The sequence below is a fragment of the Pinus tabuliformis genome, chromosome 8 (genome assembly GCF_031772625.1).
Source record: "Pinus tabuliformis cultivar Carrire ecotype Pingquan chromosome 8, CPIR1, whole genome shotgun sequence".
In the NCBI taxonomy this organism is placed as follows: Eukaryota; Viridiplantae; Streptophyta; class Pinopsida; order Pinales; family Pinaceae; genus Pinus; species Pinus tabuliformis.
The window spans coordinates 1,260,677,086-1,260,694,839 of NC_142294.1; the positions used below are offsets into that span (position 1 = coordinate 1,260,677,086).

At 38.8% G+C, this 17,754-nt stretch overlaps 1 protein-coding gene across 2 annotated transcripts in view; it reads right to left on the bottom strand.

Annotated features, from left to right (window-relative positions):
• Positions 1-6,347: 6,347 nt before the first annotated feature.
• Positions 6,348-17,754, bottom strand: part of XYLT (beta-1,2-xylosyltransferase) — a 77,665-nt gene continuing 66,258 nt past the window's right edge. For both annotated transcript variants that reach the window (XM_089373593.1, XM_089373592.1), the window contains exon 3: positions 6,348-7,155. In XM_089373593.1, the coding sequence (XP_089229719.1) occupies positions 6,433-7,155 (723 nt within the window). In that variant the 3' untranslated portion in view covers positions 6,348-6,432. The remainder of the gene's footprint in view (positions 7,156-17,754) is intronic.

Consider the following 17,754-nt stretch of genomic DNA (forward strand, 5'->3'; position numbering starts at 1 on the left):
TTTCCCTGGGAGAAAGGCCTTCCATCAAAGAGAAGATCATCCAAGAGGAAAACTCCAATACATCTTCTCCAACAAGCATCAAAGTGATCAAGTATAAGAGTTCATCTTCACTTTTCAAGTAAGTATCTTTCATTTTTATAATCAATTTTGGTTAATTGACTTCATGATTGCAAGGAGATATATGGGTTGGATAGGTCATCAAAATTCCTTGCATGAAATTAGGAGGATGTCATAATCCTCATAGATAAAAGAAGTCAATGAACATATCAAGAAAAAGGCCTCCTTTTAATTCATGGGAAGGAATTCTTAAGGTCCTCTCATCCCTATGTAGCAAGAAAGGAGACATAAAAGAGATGTATGAAATGCAGTGAAGAAGGTCATATCACTTAGACTTGGTTGAAGGTATCAAAGAATGAAGGAATATCTTCATGAGATCTCAATTGAGAGATCTGGGAAAGATGATAAGAAGACAATCATCATTGTTCTAATTGATGAGAAATAATACAAATGTTCATAAACAAGAAGGTTACCTCATTCAACAATCTGTGATCTCTATGATAAATAGAGAAATACAATTTTAAGGAAAAATGTTGAAGGTTAAAGGACGAAAGGAAAGGAAAGTGTGGTCCTCAAGTAAGACAAAACATTGTTATGGAAAGATTGTGAAAAGAAAGCTCATATCGCTGGAAATATGGAGGAAGCTGAAGAAAAGGGCCAAGGAAAGAGGGAGAAACAGATCTCCACTATGATTAGATGACCTCCCTCACAAAAGGGGTCCTATCATAAGCTCCTAAATCTCTAGATATGACCATGATATTAAGATGCATCATGGCATCATGGAAACATTAGAAACAAGAGCTCGTGACAACACCTTGGGAATCATGAAGGACTAAATCCATGGCAGTTAAACATGAAGGATATAACTCTTGGGAACCTCATTGTACATTGAAGGAAAGGAAGGAGTCATCCAGGACAGGTCTCATCATACATCAAGTCAAAAAGGAAACATTTGCCATATGGGGATATGCAAGATCCTCAAGATTCTATGATGGAAACCATATCGTAGGATTCACTAATCTAGAGAGGAAGCAAGTGTTTCATCAAGAACTAAAACTTATGGAATTCATGGATGATGTTATGACGACATAAGAAAAGAAGCAGATCAAGGGGTTTAAGACACTTCAATCAAGGAAGTTGTTGGAAGAAGCCTAGATGACTTAATGGTAAAATGAGGTATGTATGCTTATGTTTAAATTGTATAATGGCATGTCATATGGTTGTAGGTAATATGGATCATTAATTTTATCTTGAAAAGCATGATCAAGGGAAAAGGATCTCCTCCTCTGAAAGGATGCAGAAAGGCATAAGTCACACTAGATGAAATCAACATAATATGTCCTCATATGAAGTATGAGGTGGTTGACTACAATTACAGAACTTTGATTAGAAACCCCTGAGAATGTAATGTGTGAGGAAGGAATAAATCATGAAATATGCAACCATGATGAAGGCAATCAACATCCACAAGACCAAGAAGAATTGACTAAGAAATCTCCCGGAAAGATATGAAGACTCTGATGAAAGTCTGGAAAAGATAGAGACCCTTGATACGCATATCTTTGGGAAATGGGTTAACAAGTATGCAGGATGTTGATACCTATTGAAAATATGTCATGATAAAAAGCCATCTTGAAAGGTACGATTTGATTTAATGCTATGCTTTGATTTCTTGAATAATATCTGAGTGAAGTTCATGCAGGGCAACTAGAACAAGATTTGTAAGTACAAGTACAACCAGCATGCATGTGATGGATGGAAACTCCTGAAAGAAGCATGAAGAGAAAGAAGTAGCTATATGAAGAAGGTTCCAGATATGTACCAAGAAGGCCACTTTCCATGAAGAAAGGAATGACATGATAGAATAAGAAAAAAAGCGATTGATGGTTGTTTCCATACAAGGAAGAAGATTAACTAAATTTCATGACATCAAGGAAAGATGTTGATCAAGTAACTGAAGGACCCAAGGAAAAGAAGTTGATGAAAGGAGAATCCCTAACTAAGAGGGGAGACTGGATTGAGTCACCCCTGATTAAAAAGGAGTGATAGATGTTTTTTTTCCATTTCATGTGTCATGCACTAGACCAGGACTAACAGTCGTAAGTCTTAGTGTAGGCCATGAATGGAAATGTAGACACATGAGAGACACAACATTCTTGTCTTCACTTGGGAAGAAAGAATGGAGGATTGGGTAATCATCTAGCATCTAATGCTCTTTTAGGATGTGTAGGGCATCCAAGATGAGAGTAGGCCAAGAGGACCGGTATTCTTTGAGGGTTGGGAACCCAAGATAAGAATAGTCCTAGAAGGTCATACTCAGTGAACCCCCAGGTGGGTATGTACCTTGAGAGACAATGATTAAGGTGTTTATAGTCATTGGTCTCACCAACATTGTGTTGTAATCTAATGAGAAATAGAGTTATCAATCAAGGCCTTGCTATGGAAACAATGTTGGTTCTATGATGTTATACAGATGGGTCACCAATTTGATTCTTCTTATGAGAAATTCTTCAGATTGAGAATGGCCAAGTACTACCTTCCTAGTTAAGAGGGAGTGTTGAAGAAAGTGTAACTAGGTTCGATATTTACAAATGTAATTTTGGTCTTTGTACTTGTCAAGAAAAAGAAATATTATTTTTGTAAATTATAAGAATGAGTTTCTTGCTCATTCTGTAGTTCTAAGAAATTCAAAGAGTCAAAGACGTGTAAAGAGCTTTTCTTGAGCATATATGTAATGTATACAAGTCTATAAAATGGTGTATAATAGCCCTCCAGTAATGGCAAGCACAATCCTCTTCACGTCAGCCAGCGAATGAATTAAATAGAAGTCATGTCGGCTTGCAAAAGGAGACACAATGGATCACTTGGTCAAGTCAGCTTAATATGGAGACATAACCACTATATATACCCAGCTAGGGTCACCCCAAAAGGGACAAGCACAGAACTCGATTCTCTGTAATTTTCGGATGGTTTGAGATCCGCATTATAGGAAGCAACTATTTCGTATGCCCCTGAAGCTTCGTAGGTAATCACAGTAAACAGTTACAGGATTGGTGTTTCGAGAAGAACTTTATCACATCCACGATGCATATCACGAAGAAAATCTCACTGTCTCGGTATACACTCTAAGACGCAGTGACTTGTGGATGGAGAGATACACTCTAACAGACTCTGTATAACTATGATGGTATCGAAAGATCCTACAGTAACACTCAGTCTCAATGGAGAGGATCACGATGATCCCACAATAATGCACAATTTCGTCATATTTGTTATACCCTCTCGGCATACTCACAATCACAGCTATAATGATAAGGATATCGTGCATACTCTGTCTCGGCATTCCAGATAGACGCAACATACCTATGATGACTAAGATCTCAGTCATATACTCATGATGAAAAGATCTCACAGTGACTCACCTTGTCTTGACATACTTCTAGATGCAGTCATAATCTCTGCATAATGTCAATTATGATCTCGGTATAGTTATAATCATGATCCTAAAGAAGATAAGGTGAAGATCTCAGTAATGGGGCAGCAACAATGATCTAGTTGTCATAATGAAGATGCAGTAGTGATGTTCTCAGTGATGGCAGCAGTGATAAAGATCTCAGCAGTGCAGTGATGATGATCTTATCAATGACAAAGAAGAGGATTGGTGTCTTGGTCTTGGAGTAGCTTAGTAAGTCAAGGGTCATGGTCTTGGTATTCGTCAATTGGAATCTCTATAAGAAGAATTTTGTGCGGGTTTTCCTCTCCAAGAGGAAGAGGTTTTGGCCTTGGCAAAAAGCCAACATTTTTTGTTCTTGTCTCTTTTTTATGGTAGTTATTTGATGAATTAAAGAAGACACACTAACATTAAAGAATATGATAATAAGCGAAATGTCACGTAAACAGAAAAGAATAGTGACTCTCTGAAAGCCATAGGCAACAGCAAAGTAGATATTCATTTCATTCATCCCAGGAATAGCCCAGATTATTACAGTGAAGCAGTCATGATTGTAGCATACTTTCATATTTCATAGCTAAAAATCAATAGATTCAGGTTGGCTTATTTCTTACTTATGAGACTGCAAACAGATTTCTAAGTCTAATCCAAACTCGAATGGCTCGTCGAAAAGGCTCGATATTCCTGCTTCAACTAATTCTCAACATCCACAAAGGCATGAACATATACCATGATTTTCACTGTTTAATGAAAAGATTCTCAATTTTGGACTCAATAGCTCTGAAATGTTCACAAAGAATATTTTCCATAAAAAAAATGTGTTAAGCATAATGTGTGTGCACTCCTTGTTTGGGTAGGCAGGAAAATGGACAATTTGAGGTGATGATGCCATTATATATATATATATATATATATATATATATATATATATCATTTGAAGTGATCCCATTTGCAATCACCAGTGTTATTAGGACCGCATTGAACGCTCTGAACTAGCGAGTCCGACCATTTTGAGGCAAAAACCAGTTTGGACCGGTGATTCAGTGTTGGTTCAGTATAATGACGTAGCGCAACAAGTGGGGTCTATTTTTCTATTTTACTTTTTAATTTGTCTTCGCTGGGACTAGCCCACACTAGGTGCCTAATATTCAAGCCTATGGCCCTAATATTGCTATGCAATTCATGGTAATGTTAAATTCTTAAAGTAAAAGGATGAAATTTTACTTAATTTTTAACATTACCATGAAATGACTCTGGATGTTTAGGAGTGGTTCCAAGTCCCAACCACATTGGATTTCATATGGAGAAAGTAGAATTTTTTATCACTCAAAATCCAGCAAACTTAACAGTTTTTCAGGATTTCATGGTTAGGGGGATTGCAATGTTTCCATTGGATTTTGTCATGTATGAGGGTATCAAACTAGCATTTGCCATTTAATCAAGAGCACCAATCCCTCTATGTACCTTGATGTTAGTGGCCTTGTTTGTTGAACTCCTCTATCGTGATCCTACAAAAATGTACTCAGCACTCAAATAAAATCTTGAATTGACATGCTAAGCATTTTTTATCTTATTTTAATGCTTAGCAGGTGATATTGATGACAATGATCCCAATATAGGCAAAAATTTTGATGATATGTAGGTGTTTTTTGTAGCATGATTTTTTTTGGATGCTAGAGGCCATCTAGGTCTTCTTTTTTGATGTATTTTCGGTTCAAATATGGATTGCACTCGGTGTTATTTTGGTTATATATATCCTAACATGCTCTATAAATGAAAACTTTCGCGCATTTGTGTTTAGATGGTTTGGATTCATCTAAATACACATGAATATATGTGGTTTTCTTTAAAATTTGAATATTTATGTGTTTTTGGTTGACCGGGTTTTTGGTCCAATTTTTTTACCAGTTTTTGTCTGGTTCTGACCAGTCCCTGGTCCGGGGGGTCTAACAGTGCAATGACCGGTCCAGTTCTGATAAAATTGGAGATCACATTTGCATCCCTTCCAGTTATACAAGCATCACTTGCTCTCAAAATAAACAAGAAAAGGTTTCAAATAATCAAACAGAACTGGCTGCCTTTCTATTGGAGTACAGACTACAGAGCTTATAATACTTTTCCGATATAAGTAGTATTGAAAGGCTATATTAAAGCCAAAACTGCCACCATGGATATCTGCTCATTTCTCAAGACTATCAAAACTGCCATGTTATTATGATTTCCCGTCATCATCCAACACTGGATGTACCCTTTAAGGTATTAAGTATCACTTCCTTTAGGTTTACGGTAAAATGAGTTCGCATGAGTAAAAAGGAACTGACTTCTAGATCATCAAAACATTGCATGTGAATATTACCATCCACACTGCTTGTGAGTATCACCATCCTGAAGTAAAAAATTTACACTACCGCCCTGCATGTCTTTGTTCTAAAAAAAGCTGACTGCAAGAAGTCAAATGTTACCAATGACTAAATAAACAGTGGAAGCAATTTTTGATAAACTCTTGAGCCTTAAACAGATTTGGTCCATGGTATGGAATCATTCATGGAACCCGTATATTGTTGGGCATATAATAATAGATTGCCGGAAAATGGCATCAAAAAAGGTCCTGCTGCAAAGCCAAAACAATTAAAAATGTTATTAATGATGCAATATTCTTGTAAAAGAACAAGAAAAAATTTAAACAAATAAATGCATTTTTTGGAAGTAACTGTTCTTTAAGATGAATTTATACCTTAATGAGACAAAGTGCCAAATGTAAAACTGGCTTCCACCGTAATCGATTCAACAATTTTCCACATTAATTATAAATCCAGTGATTGATCTGTAGCAGGTTCAGTCAACAGGAATGGAAGCTGACTCCAATTTATAGCTTGAGCTGATCAAGAAACTACTTGATAAAAAGTATATCTCATAAAAAGAAACTAGCATCCAAGACCCTCCAAGATGCCACTAAGAGCCTCTACAACTTCAGGGCATTTTGCAACTGACCCTTCCAGATTAATAGCTTGATACTTCAACCCAGTCCATTGAGAGATCAAGGAGAAATGGGGACGCCTGAAAAAGCTACTTATAAGCTCCAGTATTACAGTGCCTGGCCTAGCAGCAATAATGTGTGTTAGACCAGCCCCATGTGCCCCAACAATAACCGATGCTGCTTGCACTGCCCCCACTTGATCTCTCATGGACATATGAGCAAACAAACCATTGACTATATTCACATTGCACCTGGCATGGTTTGCAGCCCATTTTTGCAATGCATGTAAAACCTCCTCTTCATTACTCAGCCTTGATTCCACCTTACCTTTATGACGAGGATGAGCTAAATAATCTTCACGCCGCACAAAAAGGACACTAAGACTTGATCTTTGCCTGGAAATGCGGATATCATCAGATAGAAGCCCAAAAGCTGCCCTGAACATCTCTCCAAATTCAACCAATCTTGCAGTTCTTCTGTCATCGGGTTTCTGTTTTAGTTCATTAGAAGAACAACCATAGCATGGTACACTTTCAGTTAGGCCCTTGAACAATGCAGTTTCGTAGCCCAATGGTGTGAGGAGAGCGTGACGAAAACATACAGGCCCAGAAAAGTTTTTGGCGTATACAACACTTGTAAATAAGGCCTCCCATGCCTCATCCATTGGAGACTGCAAAAAATAAGGGAATAAGTATTCTCTCTCTCCCCCACTCTCCCATACACAGACTAAGACTGATACCCACCCAGATAAATTCATGGGCAGTTTGAACTTTGTACTATGTAAAACATAATTGAAATAAAAAAATCCATCTGGGAATATGCCACCAGAAACTAATATCCCGATCAATATAATCAATATACAAAGATAGGTCATATATCCATATGTCAAAAGAAAGAGGGGGTCCATGCACTAACAAGATAAACACAACAATTTGAAACAAAACACGGAAACAGATCTAATCACTGCTAAATGGACCAGAAATAGTTGAGATAATTTTTGAAAGAAAACATAAAAGATCCATTGTCAAAGCTACGTCAAGTATGAAAAAGGAACACCAGACAACTTCAGTCCATAACTTGAACAAGGAATACATTGCCACTAAAATATAGCAACATATGTAAGAGGTGGTCTGCAGAGCATTACTAAACTAACTCATAATTTAAAACTGTAATTCTTGGATAGATATATGAATGGAACAAATATATTGGGAAATCGTACTTGTTTTTCACGTACAAATGGACAAATAACAATATACATGTAGAGGAATATCAGGTATAAGAGGAGACCAACCACAAACGTGTTGACTTAGAAACAACATATCAGTGACCATTGAGCATTTCTCAGAAGTAACCAACCAACAAAGTAGAAACTGGCAACAACTAAATAAATACCATACAGAAATTATAATCAGAAAAACCAGATATTCAATTAAACCAGGTCAATGTAATCCTCTGCAGTTTTATCTTTTAAACATCCGTGCCTGCACATTTGCATGATTCATTCTATATACAGGTAGGAGAACAACAGTTGATGAAAAGAATGATAGAAAATATGAAAAAGCACAATTTGAATGGCCTAGCAAGAGAGAGATAAGCCTCCATTGCAGCATCTTACCATGCTTCATGAAAATCACCTAGGACCTAGGACTTAGGACTTATGAGGGGATTAAAACATTTTCTAACCCTCAAGACACTTTACATCATGACTTTTACAATTTTACATCTCAAGGGGGAAAACCCATTTGACATAGACCCTCATAGACCACCCAGTTCTGCGACCAAATATAATCTAGCAGATTAACGCACTAGGATTCCCCTAAGATTCTAATGACAAAATTCACTCCGACTTTGGGGTTAGGTTGAAGGAAAACTCTGCTGATCATGAATCGGTGAGACAAAAAACCTTCCGGAAGGTAAATTATCACTAGAAAATTAGGTCCACCTAGGCAATTTACATACATGACTCAGATCTGCTAAGATTATTTACAATTTACACATGCAGACTGGGTTTACAACATAACATGATCAGGTCGACGATGACTATCGAATGGCACGGACACGTCGATCAAGCGCTATCCCTTTTGCGAAGAAAAGGGGGTGTACTGTTGTTGGTAGTTGTCAACAGACCTCTCATACTGGCACCTTATGAGGACTACCTCTTTTTGACAGGTGCAAACCCTCTCATTTGCAAAAGTAAGAGGGAGTTGGATTCCGGATTTAAGCTGATCCAAACCTGTACTTGAGGTTGTGGATGATAGACCTCTCATATTGGCACCTTATGAGGATGACCTCTTTCTGACAGGTGCAGACCCTCTCATTTGCAAAAGTAAGAGGGAGTTGGATTCTGAATTTGGAATGGTGAACTGCAAGCCCATGACTACCTCGATGAAGCCTAACTTTAAGAAGTTATGTGGTAGTGATGTTGGACCTGATTTGGGAAATGCCTCTGAGTTTCATAAACTCATACTAGCATTGATGTTCTTGGTGAACTCCCGTCCAAATATATGTTTTGCAGTTAGCATGCTGAGCTCATATATGGTTGAGCCTCACTAGATTGGTGCCAAGAATCATTTGAGATATCTTCAGGGCACAATCTCTCATGGATTGAGATACACTGCCGGAAATGTGAAGCTGCATGATTATTCTAATGTTGATTAGGCAGGCAGTGTGGAGGATCGCAAGAGCACTTCTAGGTGTTGGTTCTCTTTGGGTTCTGCTTCGATATCCTGGATGAGCAGGAAGCAGAAGTCGATTGCTTTGAGCACCAATGAGGCCGGATACATAGCAGTGAGTATGGCCTCCTGTGAAGCTGTCTGGTTGTGGAAGCTCTTCAATGAATTGTTTGGACACGTGCTGGATACCATCATGATATTTTGTGACAACCAGAGGGGGATTCAATTGTTGAGGAATTCGGTGTTCTATGATCGCTCCAAGCATATAGACATCAGGTACCACTTTATCTGGGATATGGTACATCGAGGAGCAAGAAGGCTCCATCGTATTAGCACTGATGTGCAGGGCGCCGACATTCTATCAAAGCCCCTGGGAAAGGTCAAACTCTTGACTTTTCGAGAACAACTAGGAGTCGTGGAGAGACTCTCTCCTAAGGGTCCTGTATGATATGGACATTGAGCTCTGGGAGCTCTGGGGGCTTGTGGGTACATCTTGGAGCGATGAGCAACCATAGGGTGAGTGGTTCAACCTTCCCCTAGTGGTTTGCTATGTAGGCAGGATGAGTGGTTCATCCTTCTCCTGCAGAGACACAGTCATAGGGTGACTAGTTCAGCCTTCCCCTAGTGATTTGTTGTGTATAGGGTGAGTGGTTTAGCCTTCCCCTAGTGATTTGTTGTGTACAGGGTGAGTGGTTCAGCCTCCCCTGGGATACCCTAGCGACATGTAGGCAAGATAAGTGGTTCATCCTTCTCCTGTTGAGACATCCTACCCATGTAGTCTGGGACTCATGGGAAGTACCTCTCATCTAGCCAATGAGTATGGAAATGAGGACATGGACCATAGTAGTACTGATGGATGCATCGTGTTACTACCATACTCCCTATGCTAGGATGATATTGATTTGGGATTAATTGGAACTAACTTCAGGTCAGTAAGAGTGATATAACTCACTCCCTTTTGGAACTGATTTCGGATCAGTAAGAGTGGTATGACACACTCTCTTTATTGAAACTGACTTCAAGTCAGTGACAGTGGTATAAGACACTCATTTATTTGGGACTAACTTCAGATCAGTAGAAGATGGTATGATACATTCTCAATCACTTCTTCTTCTTCATAGTTCAGTAGAGCAGAGCAGTGCATGGCACTGATGGCAGAGATATTACAATCTGGCAGATGGATTAGCAGATGGAGTTCTCCCTAGTTGAGAGGGAGTATTAAAAATGGCAACTAGGGCCAAACTCCATGTGGGTCTACTTATTCATGGCAGCTGATATTTTTCCTGGATTCCTCTCGTCGAGAGGTGTAGGATTTATCTAAAGATCGTCTGATTCTTACATGTATTCATGGAGATATGAATTTATTTGTGTTATGGGACAATTCGTCAAGGTCGGCCAGCAACCAAATTGCCCCCACTTGTGCTCAATGTTTTACTATAAAAAGAGGTAGCTTGCTAGTCATTTGGACACGCACTCTTCTTGTGATCTCTTCCTCTCCACATGTCGTTGGGTTTTGGGGGAAGGAAGAGTCGCTAAGAGAATACGTTGCCCTAGAGGGTTTTCCCTAACTCTAGACACTATCTAAAGAAAGTCTATACGCTGCCCTAAGAGGAGATGCCCTAGCCCTACTTACAGTGAAAAGGAGAAGGCGCTACATTGTCTTATATGCAGTCAAGATGAGGGTCTCCTAGCAGCGAGGAGGGAGTTTCTACATGCCACTCAACATTGTCCAAAAGAAGTCTAAACGTTGTCCTAAACACAGTCTCCTAGCCACAGCACTTAAGGTTGCCCTAGGCCGCAATCCATGAGGGTATATACGTAGCAAGAAGGGACACTTATACACAACAAAGGAAGTTACTTTAACACAGGCAAGGAGGCACCTTTATGTAAGCCCTAAAGGAGATCTAACTACAACTATACCTCATCCCTAATACGCTGTCCTATGCCACATTCATTAAGGGTTTGAATGCAACAAGGGGAGGCCTTTTAGCAAGCCCTAATTGCAGTGCTAACAAGTGTTTTATGTTGTTGTTCTAAAGCCATTATCACAGGTCCAGCAATGATACTAATCCATTGTCCTAAGAAGACTAGTCGTAGGTCTAAAAGGAAGTTTTAGACTCAATTTAATAGCCCTATACACAGCTGCAAGGAGTCCTAGAAAAAGCCCTAATCTTAGTCTTACTGAAGCCCTAATTCGTTGTGCAAAGAAGCCTAGCAGCAGTAGTTAAAGATTGTTGTTCTAAGGCATGAATTAGGTATGTTTGAGAGCAGTTGTCTCGACATTAGAGGACTGAAGGAGAAGTTGTTCGTTTGACCTGTTGAAGGAGTCTGCTACTATGGCCTAGCTGCTCTGCTAGGCTGCAAGCCATAGCAAGCAGCTAAGGCTAGTAATTAGATACAGTATTGCAGTGTAGTGATGATGGACATGGTGTGATAGGTGTAGTATGGTGCATGGGCAACATGGTGCAGTAAGGTGCATGGGTAGCATGGTGCAGTAAGGTGCATGGAGCAACATGGTGCAGTATGGTGCAGCACAATGGATGCAGCATGATGATGGGCATGGATGTATAGCAGCAGCATGATGTATTGCAGTATGCATTGAGTGTATGATGGGTGCAGCATAGTGCAATGAAGGGTACAGCAAAGTGCAGCTCAATGATGGGAGCAGCACCGTAATGAGAACAGCTCAGTGTTGGGTGCAGCTTGGATGGATGCAACATGGACAATGAATGCACTGATTGTTGGGTGCAGCATGGTGACAATGAATGCAGCACATTGTTGGATGCAGCATGGTTAATGCAACACACTGTTGGGTGCAGCATAGTGATCATGAATGGTGCAGCATGAATAGTGCAACATGGTGTAGCATGGTGTAATGAAGTGCAGCACAGTGATGGGTGCAGCATGGTGATGGAATCACCTGTGTTCAAATCAGCTACCTCATGTGTTATCTTCTTAGAGAAGATCTCTGCTCTTATTTTGTCAAGTCAAAATGTTGACTTTTGATGTATATGTACTATCTCTCTCTCTGTTGAACTATTGAAGAACATAAGAAGAATTGATCAAGGGTTTCCCCACATTGGGGTTTGTCCCTGGCTGGCGCCACATCTTGTGTCCTCTTGCCTTGGCTTGTTTTCTTCAATTTATGTTTATGTTCTATCTACATTTTACTATCATGCTAAATGTGATTGCTAATCTGGAATTGATATTGAGTTAATATGGAAAATTGAAGTAAATTTGCTCTCAACATAGAACATACCTAAAATTAACACCCTAGCCTTTTGATGCTTAGGGTATGTTGACATTAATGAACACATAATGAAATCCTAATCTCTTCATGTATGAAACCCTAGCCTTTTAGGGTTTGGTGTTGATGTCTAGGTTATACGATGAAACCCTAGATTTTTAGGGATTAGTGAATTAGGGTTTATGACAAAACCCTTGTAATAATTAACGAAAGATCCTAGGAATAAAACCCTAGGTGGATGTGCTTCCATATGATTGAAACCCAGCTTTATCAAAATTGTTGAATATCTAACATTCAAGTTTTGATGTTTGTATCTAGGGTTTATGACAAAAACCCTAGTAGAGATTGATATGAGATTCTAGAACATGATAATGAAACCCTAGATGTAAAAATGCTTTCACTATGATTAAATTATTTGTTAATATCTAAAGTTTAGTTTTGGTAAAGGATCTAGGGTTTGTGAAAAAACCCTAGCATAGATTGTTGTGAAAGTCTAGGGCATGAAAAGTGTAACCCTTGTTGATTGTAAATCTAACTAAGTTTAGGTTTTGATATCTAAAGTCTGATTTATTATGCTCCCATTGTATCAACATGCTAACCCTATATTGAAAAAGTTGACTACATATTTGTGCTTGGTTGAACATGTTGTTGAAGATTTGTGTGTACATAGTCTTCGAGATGTTGAAGATGCTTACATACCTCATACTTAATGATGACTTGATGATGATGTTGAGCATGATGAAAAGAGGGAGTTGTAAAAGTATTAGTAACATTGAAGTATAAATTGTTAATAACCTTGTTGCCAAGTGAGGATAGAAGGATGATGTTCCGGAAGGTTGAAGTCCTCTGATGATGTGATGATGCGAAATAAAGAGTCTGCGTGGTTGAAGTTGATGAATTTGTCCCCTAGTAGAGAAGAAGCTTGGATAAAGAAAGTACATATCTCCCTAGTTGAGAGGGAGCTTGGTTGAAGAAAAGCAAAACTCCTCCATAGTTGAAAACATGATGTGAAGGCCATGAGGATGTTTGAGATCGAAGAATAACTGAAGCACTACAGATGGTTATTCATGAGTTGTACTCGTGATTAATAAAGTTGTGAACAAGATTTGGATGTTTTAGAAAGTGTTGAGGCTGAGTTTGGTGCTACTAGATAAATTGAGGAAGGAAGCTTTCGTCAAAATGTGTTTGGATATTGCGATGACCTAAGCAGCATCAAAATAGTTGAAAGACCCTGAAGATTATGCTAGCATACAAGAACATGTACATTGGAATTTTGGATACCAATTGGGGTCGTGAAGCTACGATACGTGCTAACAGATGAACAAGTCATTGATGTGTTGACAAAATCTCTTCCCAAAGTTAGTTTTAGGAGCATGCTCGGATTGGTGGATGTGTTGATCTCTTCCTGAAAAGTTGTTGGATTGATAAATGTCTCTGATTTGGTTGAGAGGGAGAGATGAAGTACCATAAAACTGCTTGTATGATGGTACTTGGGAGGACATTGTGGCCTAGTTAATATTGAAATCTCAATTGATGTTTAGATCCCAGAGGGAGGGTATCGGTCGGAGCTCTAGTTTAGTGTTGATACCTGGATCCCTGTAAGTGTTGGTGTCGGGGCATGGGCGCCTAAATGGTATCTATATCATGTTGGATGGATACCAGGTTTGTAGCCTGATGGTAGTTATAGTCGCAAATGCCTAGATGACACATAGTCCCTGTTGGGAGGATACCGTTGCAATGAGGATATCCCAAGCATTGTGTATGTTGTTGTATTCTTCTTTATATTCTTCTTGGAACATTTCAAATTGAGGTCAACCTTGTACCGATTGAACAACTATGAATACCTCCCTAGTTAAGAGGGAGTGTTGAGAAATGTAACTAGTATCGATCTTCATAATTGTACTTGAGTCATGATATAATGTATTTGTCAAAAGAAAGAAAATGTATTGTAAAAGAAAATTTATTTAAGCATGGGTTTCATGTTTTGCTTATTTTATTTCTAGGTCAAAAGCACCCATTGAGTGCTCTAGGGTTTGTGTCTTGAGTCAAATTCAAAATATATTAGACCCTTCTTGGGCTGCTTATGTCAAGAAAAGAAAATTATTTTTATGTGTCTTGTCCCTCCTCCACCAAGTCGGCTTCCTCACCCTTCGAGTGAGCCTCAAACATCTATCAAGTTGGCCTCATAATGGAGATTCGAACCACTATTTATAGAGAAGCAATTCAACCTATTGTGACACTTATCATTGAGGAAATTTGATCTGAAACTTATCAATAATAAGGAAGTGCGAAGAAGTTTAAGGAAGAAGTTTTTACATAGCAAAGAAGGAAGAAAACGTTGGAGTCGAGATTCTCTACTCTCCTGCCACACGTGTGAAGGAAACTAAGACATATTGCAGGACCAAAGGTGCAAACCGAGCTTCAGAAGTGCAGAACAAACCAAAACTCTTGTTGACTCGTTTTGGAGGAGCATACTTATGTTGACTTGTGAAGGAAGGGGCTAGAAGTTTGGCTTGGTTACATGGAGGCTGACTTGGTGGATGGAGGAGAGGTTTTTTCTTGGTCAAAAGGTCTTAGTTGTCTCATTTGATTTTATTCTAAAGAAGAGAAGAAGAATTTCTGGGTTTTCCCCTAGAAGAGGGGTTTTGCCCTGGCTGAGTGCCTACATCTTGTGTTCTTTGTTGTGTTTGTGATCTTCATTGTTTGGCATTTGTCTTGATGATAAAAATACAATAATTGAAAGAAGAATTAATAAGAAACATCACAAGAAAGTGTCAAAGTAAGAGAAATCAAATTAAGAAAACCCTAACTTGTTGCCCTAAGGATTTCTCAACAAAAACTATTCAAGATACCCACTCAAAGATCAAAATTATTAAAAGCTATTGAAGTCGATCAAGGATAGAGTAGCGAAAGGGTGCCAAAGGATATAACAGAGCATGCTCCTGTTATTTTACAGAATATAACTAGAGCATGGGAAATGAGCAACAACAACCATTTTTCATGACTTTGATGGTGAATTACCATCTCTTATATAATTGCATGCTTGATTTAGGTGCATCTTCCAATGTCATGACAAAGAGGGTCATGGAGCAGCTAAATTTAATAATATCTAGGCCCTATCACAATATTTGTGCAATGGACTCTAAAAGGATTGAAGTATGTAGGTTAATCAAGGATCTCCAAGTTCATCTAGCAGCCTTCCCAGATATTTCAATTACTATGGATATGGCAGTCATTGACGTACCTGACACATGGGGCATGCTCTTATCTAGGAAGTGGGCAACAGACTTGAGTGGTAGCATTCAAATGGATTTATCATATGCCACCATCCCAATTACAAATAACACCTTTGTCAAGCTAGATCAAGAGCTTGAAAGAAAATATCATGTTGAAAATCCCAAGGAGCCAAAAAATGAGATAATTTGTGGATCATATAAGCCTGGGAGTTATGTGGTGTTGTCAAATTCTTTACCACCTATGGAAAATAAGATTGGGGATGAAAAGATCGATGAAGTTCGGCATCCAATAGAATTCATTGATACATCAATTTGGCAACAATATCTAAAGAATCAAACAGTAAGTCATATAACTAATGCAGGTGGCAAAGATATGAATGGCACGTCATTTTTGGCTAGTGGTGGCTGTAGGGGTTGTTGGCTAGCCGAATGGAAGAGAAGATGGGAGAAAAATTTTCTCCTGTGGAGATACACACTTTTGGTGGGTAACAGGGATTATCATCAATAGTATCACCCCTTGCCTCCACCTCAATCCTCTAAAGACATCAATCAACGCCACCAAATTCTGATGAAACTGCCTAATCCAAGCTTTAAACTATGGTACGAAAAGCTTAGCATGCCTAATCAATGATTTTTGTTTGAGTGTGTTAAATTGGAAACTAGGGCCAAACTCCATGTGGGTCGGCTTATTTATGGCAGATGATATTTTTTATTGGATCCCTCTTGTCGAGAGGTGTAGGATTGATCCAAAGATCATCCGATTCCGGTAAGTATTTATGAAGATATGAATTTATTTTGTTTATATAATTATTATCAAGCCGACCAGCTTTTATGTAGGCTCTAGAAGCCCAAACGTCATGTCCATTCAACCTTACGCTTTTAGTATAAATAAGAGAGGATTTGGAGTCATTAGACACTCACTCTTCATGTGATCTCTTCTCCACGTCTGGGTTTTGGAGAAAGAGAAAACGCTAAGAGTATTTGCTATGATGCCCTAGCCGCAGTAGCATTAAGATCTAGATCTAATCTCTGTTATGGTAGAAACCCTAGAAGCTGTCACTCAATACGCAGCAACTCATAACGCAGTTCAAGAAGAAACCTACGTTGCCTTACTGATCTGGTAGCATAGAACAACAGGCAGCACGTAATCTGGGCAGCCATGGCATTATGATGAAGTGCAGTTATGGTGAACGTTGTGGCATTATGGTGAAACGCAGACCTGGCTATGTCTAGATTGAAGCAGCAGTCAACGCAATGAAAATGCCGCAGATAGCGTAGGCCTATTCATGGTGAGATATGCATTAAACTGTTCATGGTGAGATATGCATTAAACGCTGTTCATATATCAAATGTTGTTCATATATTAAACGGCCTGTTCATGGTGAGATATGCATTAAACTGTTCATGGTGAGATATGCATTAAACGTTGTTCATATATCAAATGTTGTTCATGGTGAGATATGTATTAGACGTTGTTCATATATCAAACGATGTTCATATATTAAACGATGTTCACGAGGCTGTTCATGGTGTGATATGTATACAAACGATGTTCATATATTAGACGCTATTCACATATCAAATGTCGTTCATGTCATATGAATATGGAACCACGTTAATGCAATATGGAGTCCATACATGGCATCATGTATATATGCTGGAAATATATACATTGAATATATATGCTGGGCATTCATATAATACACCACGCAGTCATACACAGTCATGAGGATATCCACGCTGCTGATGAGGATGATCCACGCAAGTATATCCACTCAGGCTTAGCAGGCACGCAGGCCCTAATATCACGGTTAATGAAGACTCCATCAACAAAACTCCTACAGCACTGTAAATGGAGACATCTAAGCACAGCTATGAGATCTGTTCTCGCTGTCAAAAGGAGATACAGAACTTCGCATTTGGGCACATGTATACGCTATATCGAGAGGAATAGAACTCGGGTTTCATCTCTGTAACCTCCTTGGTGATATTCACCTCCATGAATGGGATCAATACAACAGTACTAACTCCACAGCCATACTAAAGAAATATATTACAATGAAAAGACCGGATCTGTCTTTCTCAGCATACTTGTTGATTTGGGGTAGGAATGT